The sequence below is a fragment of the Athalia rosae genome, chromosome 1 (genome assembly GCF_917208135.1).
Source record: "Athalia rosae chromosome 1, iyAthRosa1.1, whole genome shotgun sequence".
NCBI lineage: Eukaryota > Metazoa > Arthropoda > Insecta > Hymenoptera > Athaliidae > Athalia > Athalia rosae.
The window spans coordinates 29,506,240-29,516,421 of NC_064026.1; the positions used below are offsets into that span (position 1 = coordinate 29,506,240).

At 43.7% G+C, this 10,182-nt stretch overlaps 1 protein-coding gene across 1 annotated transcript; it reads left to right on the forward strand.

Annotated features, from left to right (window-relative positions):
* The first annotated feature begins 910 nt into the window (after positions 1-910).
* On the forward strand, positions 911-4,320 carry LOC105683659 (protein brown). The gene is made up of 11 exons (XM_012396413.3): positions 911-1,637; positions 1,709-1,757; positions 1,891-2,071; positions 2,157-2,355; positions 2,505-2,697; positions 2,778-2,993; positions 3,073-3,178; positions 3,255-3,476; positions 3,575-3,816; positions 3,899-3,999; positions 4,067-4,320. Exons 1-11 carry the CDS (start codon positions 1,445-1,447, stop codon positions 4,246-4,248), a joined length of 1,884 nt encoding a protein of 627 aa, XP_012251836.2. The 5' UTR covers positions 911-1,444; the 3' UTR covers positions 4,249-4,320.
* The last annotated feature ends 5,862 nt before the right edge of the window (positions 4,321-10,182 follow it).

The following is a 10,182-nucleotide window of genomic DNA, read 5'->3' on the forward strand; positions in this document are numbered from 1 at the left end:
TAACGATAATTTCTTACGTACAACGTCGATACGTAGATAGAAATATTCGTGTATATTTCGTCTTGACAGCTCCGCATTTTCATTACTTCACGCAAGCTCTGGTGGAAATTCATTTTTAGAATTTCGCTTAAATTATTTGAAAATTTATCAATTTCCGTCAATATTACTATTAAAGTGTAGTCTTCGAGAGTTGTCGTGTTCGCGACTCACTGAATTTTTCAAGTATTTCTCACTATAGAAATAAACTAGAAGGAATACGTTTTAGAAAAAATTAAATTTTAAGACCGGTGATTTGAAAAGTCCGAGCGAAAATTTCAGCGAAAATATAGAATTTTTATAAATATTTTAAATCGTAAGAAGAATTTCTATCATCCGTATAGATAGCGTCCATGCTGATAATCTGTCTTAATACATTGCCTTTTCCAGTACCTATATAATATTATTATGCGTAAATATTAAATATATATTTATAATAATAATGATAGTTATATTAATATTAATATTCCTAAATGACGATAATAATAAAATGAATAGCGATTTCTTATACAATATATAGTGCCAAATAGTCCGTCGATTTTTTTTTTTTTGTTTTTTTCAAGTAAATTATTATATGATTGATTGTACATACACGTATATAAAAACATATACATATATTATTGTACCGATTTTTTAATTTTAATCTTTATTTTTTAGGCCCAAATTGTTACGATTTTTCATCTACTATACATGTGAATAAAATCTTACAATTCGAATAGAATTCGTTGTTATTATAATTCGTCAATTGTGTAAAGTCTATCGACGAGCGCACTTTTTCATTATCATCATGAGAGTGCATTATTTCTCTCTTCGATCCGTCGAAATCCAATTAAACCCACCCGTATATGGTCTTTTCACCGCATGCGATCTCATTACGTAGTGTGCTAGAAAGATAAACATTCACGAGCTAGATCGCTCTGCTTAGAAATCTTTACGAAAGCTTAAATTCCATTCAACGTATAGGTATGTACACAATGCGTGTAACGTGCAAAGTTCTTCCTCAGTTACGGGGAGATCCGCGTCCGCTTAGAATTATTACTAAATTTTTTTTTCACGATATACTTTTGAATCGATTGGACCGTGCACATTTGAAACGCGACGTTGATCAATGAATCTAATTGGGTGGCACCTGAGAGAGAAAAATTTGGTGATTTCTGAAGAAAAAGGACTAGACGAAAGCAAACGTTGTAACGTCATCTGCATAGACGAGCACTAAGTAGTTGTATGTCACTGTTATTTCGAGATAGCATCGTCAAACACTAGACAACGATAAGCGCATGGATATACTCGGTGAAAACAATGCCCACGAGTGGTGAGCACAGTGCCTTAAACTTTGGAAGAGACGAGACGCAGAGAATCTGATTCGACTTGTGACGGTAAGCGGTGAGAGTTACGAGAAATAAAGAAAATGTTGCCAGAGGACGACGTCGGCTCGCAATCGGATTTAATACCGTCGACGCTCACGCCGCTTATTTCGCTTTCCTGGGATAAAATCACCGTACGCTCGGAGCGAAAACGCGAATTCCTCGCCAAGAATATCGTCAAGGAATTCTTCGGATACTCCAGAGTCGACGGTGAACCCAACAAGATACTCGATTCAGGTGAGTCGAGATCGAGATCATTCATCTATGATTTTAATCGTTGCCAATTTTCACCGAATTTCTTTCGTCAGTAACCGGTCATGCGGACGGCGGCAGTTTGGTAGCGATTATGGGTCCGAGGTAGGCACAATTTAATCCAATATCAATGCTCGAAATCGTCGCTGAGCGGGATAAGCGAGCTTTTTTTTTTTGAACTTTTTCCTCTTCCGATGAGCCAGAGATTTCAATTCGCTAACTAGTCTAATTATATCAGCGGTGCGGGTAAAACAACCCTTCTAGCGGCGTTGGCCAGAAGAATCGACGTGTCATCGGGACACATCAGAATCAATGGGGAAACGGTCTCCAGAAACGCGATGTCCCACATCGCTGGTTATCTGCCGCAATTCGAAGCTCTTCCCGAAGCTCTCACGGCCATGGAGTACATGATATTCGCTGTGTGTATAATTATATTATCGTCGCACAAAAGATGATTGTAAAGAAAAACCCGACGATCATCGATGGAAAATTTTCTGTCTCCAGTGCGCTTTGAGGCTGGACAAGAGGACGAGCTCAAAAGAGAGGAAGATATTGGCGGTGAACATCTTTACGGAGCTCGGATTGTTCAAGAGCAGCGACACTTACATCTCGAGATTATCGGGGGGCGAGATCAAGCGGCTTTCATTGGCCGTGGAGATGGTCACGAAACCGAAAATACTTTTCCTCGATGAACCAACGTCCGGTGAGTTCGACGCTGTAATTTCGATGCTGATCTATGGCTACGGTGGTCGACCTTTACCGTCGCAGATCATTCTTTGGATCGTCCGCTCAGGATCCCATGATTTAGAAACGACGATTAGTTTAGATTTCATGATTCGTTTGCTCGATCAGGTTTGGACACTTGGACGGCGATGCGAGTCATCGAATGTGTGCAGAATCAAGCGAATAACGGAACGCTGATATTCTGCTCGATTCATCAGCCTGCCATGGAGGTCTACAAAATGTTCAGCCACGTGATTATCATGGCTAACGGGAGAACCGCGTATCATGGAACCTTGTCTGGCGCGACGGATTTCTTCAACAGGTGAACACGGCGGAATCGATATCTTTCCACTAGGTTTCGAAGGACGACTCGGATCTCTGATCAGCGGATTTTATTTTCAGTCAAGGATTTCGGTGTCCCGAATCGTTCAACGAGGCGGAATACTACGTGAGAATTTTGTCGAACGCGGATTCGAGCGATTTTCTGAACGCTACGACTAATTCTTATCTGGTTTCCGGCTGCTCGGCCCAGATTTGCAACTCTTTTTCAGCCTATCGAAAGGCCTCCGCTTCGGCCCCCAAAAATCGCTATGGTTTGATCGAAATCAAATCGGAGATGTGAGTAGACTTTCTTTATACCTTAGCCATAGAAACCTTGCGATTTCGAAGTGACTAACGATCGTTAACGTGCGTGCAGCCGCAAGCCGAATTCTTTGGTAAAATTCTACTGGGTGGTCTGGAGAATATTGGTGGAAATAAGAAGAACCATGTTCAAAAACGCGATACATCACAGTACCTTCTTGGTGAGAAAAAAGTCCAATTCAGCAAGGGCGAAACATTCTTTCCGAAATATATCTAAGAGAGTCCGATTGTCACCAGGCGTCCGCTTTTGTAGTGGGATTGTTTTACATCGGAGTCGATTCACGGACTCAGACGGGTGTCCAGGACGCCAGAGGTGCCCTTTACTTGACCACATCCGAAATTATATTCACCACCGCTTATTCCGTCATCTACGTGATGCCGGGGCAGATGCCACTTTATTTGAGGGAAAACGGGATGTACGGACCGGCCGTTTACTACATCGCTACCATCGTGGGCCTGGTAAGAGTCCTTGAAACAAAACCGGAAAACTATACCGTCACAGAATTCGATACTTGAATTGGATTTTCATTCGATTTTGTGTCTCGTTCCGTCTTCAGATTCCAGAGGCAGTTTTCCACTCGCTCACATTTCTCGTGATGATGTTCGTCGCTCTGAACGAGACACTGGACTTAATGACTGTCCTGAAATTCACCACTTGCTTCGCAGCTTCCACTGTCGCCAGCTCTGCCTACGGCGTGATGATTTCAAGTTGCATAGAAAATCCGAATGTTGCGACCAACATCATGGTACCTTACGATCTCATTTCCTACATGATGTCCGGTCAGTTCTACAATATAAGGTACGACTCAAGCGTGGATCGTAGTTTTCGTCGCTCCGCTAAATGAGGTGGAATGTACGCTAGGTGACGATGTCATTTTCAGGACGATGCCTCCCTACATATCGTGGCTGAAGTACCTGTCGATTTTTTATTACACGAACGAAGCGCTGGCGATCATTCATTGGACGAAGATTGACCAGATCGGTAAGAAATCGAAGACGTTCGTCCGCCGACTTGATTATCGAATCTCTTCCGAATCGTAAAATTTCAGAATGTTACGCCGATAAGGATTTACCCTGCTTTCGGAACGGTCGAGAAGTCTTGGCCGGATACGGATACGACGAATCCAATTTATGGATGGACGCCTTTGGACTCGTCACCATGAGTGTGGTGATGCACGTCTGCGGATACTTGGGGGTCAGAAGACGCAGAGCCGTAAAACAAATGTACTGAATATTGTCTCATGTTGAATCGCTAATTTTTTGATGAAGATCCGAAACTTCGTTCTGTTCGAACTCCATTATACTCTCGCTGTTCGTTGATTTTCTCTTCATCTTCCCTTCTTGGACGTCAGTAATTTTTTTTTTTTCGGGTTCGAAAACTGCTGGAAAATCGTTGTCAGTCGTGGACGTGATTCCCGTAAAAAAATTTGCGATTGACAAGCATATTGCATGGCTCGAACGTCAGCAACTGAATTTACCGGATTGCGGCAAAGCAGGACGTGGTCGGTAAATTAGCTGCAGTCGACAAGTGCGGAGACACTCGATTTTCCTCTTTACCGATGCAAAGTCATCGCGCCGAAAAGCCCAAAAAACATTTCATCCGGATAATTTGGATTTTTTGTCAAAAATGATCCATAGAAAAAAGATATAGGTGAAGAACAACGCTTGGAATTTTCTTCAATTCCAACACCTGTAAATCTGAGGGGCGCCCGTCGTCGGAACGAACGAACCCCTGAAGAGAATCCCTTCTCAGCAACGGGGGTGTTTCTCCGTAGCAGCCCCGGTACAATTGTTACGACAATTATTACGTATTCCGAAGCTGAATTATACCCTGTGTATTTTCCATCCGACGAAGCGAGACGAAATCGCGTTATATCGTTGCGAATTGTTTTTTAATCATGCCGTGTAAATAAGGCGACTACGGCGTAGACGGTCGGTGTTTAATTAAATATTAGAATTTCGAGCGCATTCAACCCTCTCCTTTCACCTTAAGTCGCGTTACGCGGCGCGAGTCAGATTTCAATTAGAGGGTAATTAAAACGGGTCGTAGGTCAACGCGGCGACGTCCGCGCGTCGACTTCTATATGCTGCTGCTGCTATATAGTTTAACTTGCAGTGCGACAGCAACGGCACGGTGGCTAACAATGAGCTAAGTAGGAAAGCGCTAGTTAACTTATTTATACGATTAACATTTAATGGGAATTTATTACTAGAATTTCCACGGTCACATCGTTGCTTAATTTCGACTATATCTCAACAACGCCGAGAGCGAAACCCTCGGCGCCCGGCCGAATGTCACTTTAAACATCCCAATTGCGAGGAGCTTTTTCCGCAGCGACGATGTTATGTAGTTTACTTCGAAATAGTTTTCCCATTCAAATTAAACGGTACGGACTCGTGCCCCGTATTAAAGAGTCGACGAATTCCTACGTCGAAGCGAAACGAAGGCTCGTCCGTTTCGTATAAGGGCTAAAAATAATTTCCATCATAGCTCCTAATCTAGTTGACCCTTACGTATCGCATACCGTAGCTAATGGAATTTTAAACGTTAAACGCACAACCCTATTCCGCCCCGTGCGAAGTGATGCGACCAATTTTCGGCCTCGTTTTAATTCAATCTCGAGGCAATCGTATCAAATTTAACCCCTCCACTCTTCACCTCTCTAGATAAATGGGTGAGTTTCATTGGAGTTTTATTTAATTGCGCGAAGTGCTCGATGCACGACGGACGTCGAGTCGTGCTCGAATGTTCAGTTTTTTCATTTCTATTCAAAAACACGAATTTCGCCGCGCGAAACGAGATCGCCGTGTTTTTTCACCATTGTTGTAAAAATGCAATAATTGAAAATGAATGGTAGAAAAAAAAAAAAATGGAGGGATAAAACATACGCGGCGGGCGGATTATCGGGAGAAATTTCCGTCGAAAATTTTTACGAGAAATCTCGCCCACGCGCTTCCGATATAGCCGGGGAAAAAAGCACGGCTGATCCTTATTAATGACATCGTTCACACTCCGTGACACCGCGTGCGCCGGGAGTTGTATACATAATATGGAAACTCGTATCGAATGGAGAAAAAGAAGAAGAGGAAGAAGGTGGAGGAGGAGGAGGCGGATTGCTGATCGCATTTCCTCCATAATATACCTATTTTATAAATATCACCGCGTTCCGTGTCCCGCGTACGAAACTCCCCTCTGCGGGGGGTTTTATCTCCCGGTAGTTATACGTAGGTACGAAGTATATTTTGTTCCCAGCGCCGCTCGTATACTATCCGAGAGCGATGCGTTTTTTTCCGTCGCTTTATACAAGGGTGCAGCCGGCGATACCGTATAATTTCCAAGGCCGGTGTTACATGTGTATCAGAACAGATCCGATATTCGACGAGCGGATCGTGGAATATATGATCTATTTATTCCCCCCGCGGTATAAAGTGCGTGAATTTCTTCGTTTTTTTTTTTTTTTCTTTCTCCTTTTTAATAACGCGGCGCGGGTTTGAAATATACGTGTACCCTGCAACGGGTTACGGAGGGCGTTAGAAATTTTCGTCGGGGGAACCGTTTGGATTTTTTCGAACGTAAGAATTTTTCCCAACAGATACACGCATTGTATACCTATACCGCACGTACCTATACGGGACACGTGTGCCGAAGGGCCAGACATTCGGCTGGGGCGTATAACTTGGTATTCTTATTGGCTGCGATTGCATCGCCGGCACTTTCAACAAAATATACAATATCGGAAATATCGGGTATAAGGTCGAATACTTGGCCCGTGTATACCGATACGCGGACTGAATTTTACTCCCTTTCTCGTCCTACGAGGATACGAGAGAATATCATTCCCACCCCGTTACACCGCGGAATCCGAGCGGCGTGTGAAATATAAAAAAAAAACCGGCGAAACTCATCAGCGACAATTTCGTCGATTTCGAAAAATATTTTCGGATTACGAAAAAAGCGGTGGCGAAATTCCGGACTTTCCGTGAGCGACTTCGATCGTCGATTATTTTCTCGCTACGGATCGTTTTTCGTAGGGTTTCGCAGGCGGCGATCTTTTTCCACGGCGATAATAGTCCTGGCGTCGAGTCGAAAAATGAGATTGGCAACTAGCGTTTCCCCGGAATAGCGTCGGTCTAGCTGGTCCCGTTGTGTTTACTTCCAGCGGAACGAGTCCTCTGGGATATTTGTCGGTGAGAAACGTAGATGGGTATCGAGACATTCCTACGAGGTCCCGTAGTAGTCGAGTCGTGTCTGCCGTGAGACGTCTTTCCGTGATCTGCTACGTAATTCTCGCTGTACGAGTTGTGCTGCTGCTCCTCCTAGCCGCCGTTGTTTCCAGCGTCAATTTTTCGCGAAACAACCATCGGAAAAACCAAAAACGACAACGACGACGGAGCTCCACGTGGAACTGCGAAGCGAGTGAGTTTTTGTCTCGGAATTTATTCCCTGTCCGTACCGATCTCCGATTTCGATTAGCGAATCGCGTTCGATTTCTTCGTTCCTTATACGAAGAGAAAAATTTTCCGACCAACATACCCGCCGAGTCGTAAATGCGACCCGTAATATTAACCCCCGAGACGGAGTCAGCACCCGACTATTTTACTCCTCTAGTTTTCTTTGATTTTTTTTTTTTTTTTTTTCTTTCATCCCATCCACCTCGTCTAGCCGGAGTGATATAGTTATGCAGGTACCGAGTTTTCATCAGACTCCGGCTCTATGTTTCTTCAAACAATGGATCCGCCCACACCGAGTCAGTAATATCCGTCTAACCTTTAATGACACAGTGACGGTAGTACACGTTTACGTTCTACACAGGGTCCGCCGCGTTTCCACACCGGAATCCATCGACACGAAAGAGAATTGTCGGATCAGAAATTAGAATGCCAGAAGTTCATTTATTCTGCTCGATCGATTATGGGCGCACAAATGAAACGGAGCTGTGGGTAAGTAATATTTTACTTATCAGAAAATGCGATATCGTCTCTTTTTCTTTCTTTCTTTATTTTTCTCTGTTTCTGGAAGAAACCAGATTTGATGTGTTTGAAAAATTCAGGTATGGAAGCAGTGGCTTTATTTTACAATTTGAAGTAAGCTTGTGTCGCCGATAAAAATTTATCGCGTACGACCTATCGTCCCGGGCAACTACACACTTGTATTTTTCTTCATTTATTTACCGTCGCGATATTCCTTATTTATTTTCACCCCTCCCGGTTACAATATTCCAGGTTGTATGGGTCCCAGTGTACCGATATTATTTTCACATTTTTCGCCCGTTATTTCCACTAAATCGGAGTTCATTTCGTATCGTTGAAAGTTTGAGCGAGCAATCTGCGCAAGAGTTTTCTATCGGCTTGCAAAAGCTCCTACTCCTCCTCCGCAGTCGGCAGAAAAGCTCAAACGTTCTCTTGAATTTATCTCAAAATTCTCACGACCTGCGGTGCACCCCCGACGCTCCGAATGGCTCGCTTTTCCAAAATGAGCTTTGGAAAACTGGGGAAAGCATGAAAAAAATAAAAATCTTCTTTGTGTTGAGACCTGACCCGACGATATTTTTGGGAAACTTTACGAGTGATTTTTTTCTTTTCGTTGACACGCGCAGCGCGATCGGCGTCCATTTTCTCTTTTTCTTTTCACTCTTTCGTCGACCGTGCATAGTCAAGGTCAAAAATATACCGCACCCTCGGGTCTGGTGACCGGCTCGCTCGGATTGCGACGAGAATTACGTTTGCCGGCGTAAAGCAGATATCGCGAAATGATAATCAGAAGTTTATCTCATGCAGTGCCCGGCTAGCCGCTAATAGCGTGCTTGCGGATAATCGCAGAGGTTTTAAAGTAGGCCAGTTGTGTCTTTAAAATAAATAAGCCGAGCCGTAATAAGCCGAGCTTTTACCGAGGATCGTGCGGAGAGAACTTCGTCGAATCTTGAATGGTTAAAAAAAATTTTCGAACGTTCGGAAGTCGAAGGGCTTTTTTTTTCCGCTCCCGACCCATACCGAATCCCTGGTTGATTTTTCCCCGGAATATCCGGGAAGCTCGGAATCCGTGCTAACCGCTAAACGGCCGAATCTCATCCTCCGTGAGTAGGTATTTCTTAAGCGAATTGGTCGGAGATGGAAGCGCCTTGATACGTCGACGGCCGAAAAGATAACGCCCCTAAAAAACCTTAAACCCTAATACCCCGGGCTCACGCAACTTTTACGGCTAACGATGTAACGAGTTATGTAAGACTCGCGTGTAATAACGCGCGTATAACACCTGTGTAACGGACGCACCTAGGCGAGAATTATTCGCGAAAAAGATATAGAGAAGGATAACGGGAGGTTGAAAATTCTCCTCACATCCTCGTTTCGCGTTATTGTAAGCGGGACGGATCAGCGATCGCGAATACATCGGATGCTATAACCCTGAAGTCGCCCACCCCGTTTATACGTCTCTAACGTACACGTGTACGAGGTACTCGAGCTTTCGCTTTTAATGTCTCCGTTAACAACGCAACGTTGCTTCAATGGAGGTCGTTACGAGCGTTGTCAAAATACAATTAGCGATTACATGTTTTTTTTTATGCAGTCCCATTAATCTTGAGGAGTTTCTATTATCGCGCGCATATATTGAGACGGAAATCGTGACCACACGGTCGATTGTGATATTAAATCCATTGAATTTCATAGCCGTTATTATTCGTACGTATAATACGGAACGCAACAAAGCGCGGACGACGATCCGGCTCCGGACTTCGCTATAATTACTTACCATTCAATAATAATTAGCAATCGAGTTGTCGAAGCGAAACACCGCGATACTTCCCGGGTGAAAAAAACTGGCGACGTTCGTGTTCTCTTCATTTTTCATTTCGTCGCATTTTTTTTCCATCGGTTTTCGCGAGCGTTCTCACAAAAGACCTTTCGATTTCTGGATTTTGGTACCGGAAAATAACGCAATAGCGAAAAACCGACAAAAATTGTGAAACGTTTTTGTTTTTCCGTTCTCACACACACACGCCCCATTCCCATTGAGAGCGGAAACGGAGAACGGAGACCTAGGTCTGGGTTTCGAACCTTGGCATTGAGCTTTTATTTTCCGCCATTTTTTCCCGTCATTTTTCCTCGTCTGTTCCGGTTCAATTATTATGCCTTTCGTTTTTTTTCTGCGCCCTTTCATCTGCGCTAT

Excerpts from the sequence above, each read along its gene's own strand:
- LOC105683659 (XM_012396413.3), top strand. The coding sequence starts at position 1,445 with ATGTTGCCAGAGGACGACGTCGGCTCGCAATCGGATTTAATACCGTCG. Across the intron at positions 2,356-2,504 it reads CCTCGATGAACCAACGTCCG|GTTTGGACACTTGGACGGCG; the intron begins GTGAGTTCGACG and ends TTGCTCGATCAG. Across the intron at positions 2,698-2,777 it reads GCGACGGATTTCTTCAACAG|TCAAGGATTTCGGTGTCCCG; the intron begins GTGAACACGGCG and ends TTTTATTTTCAG.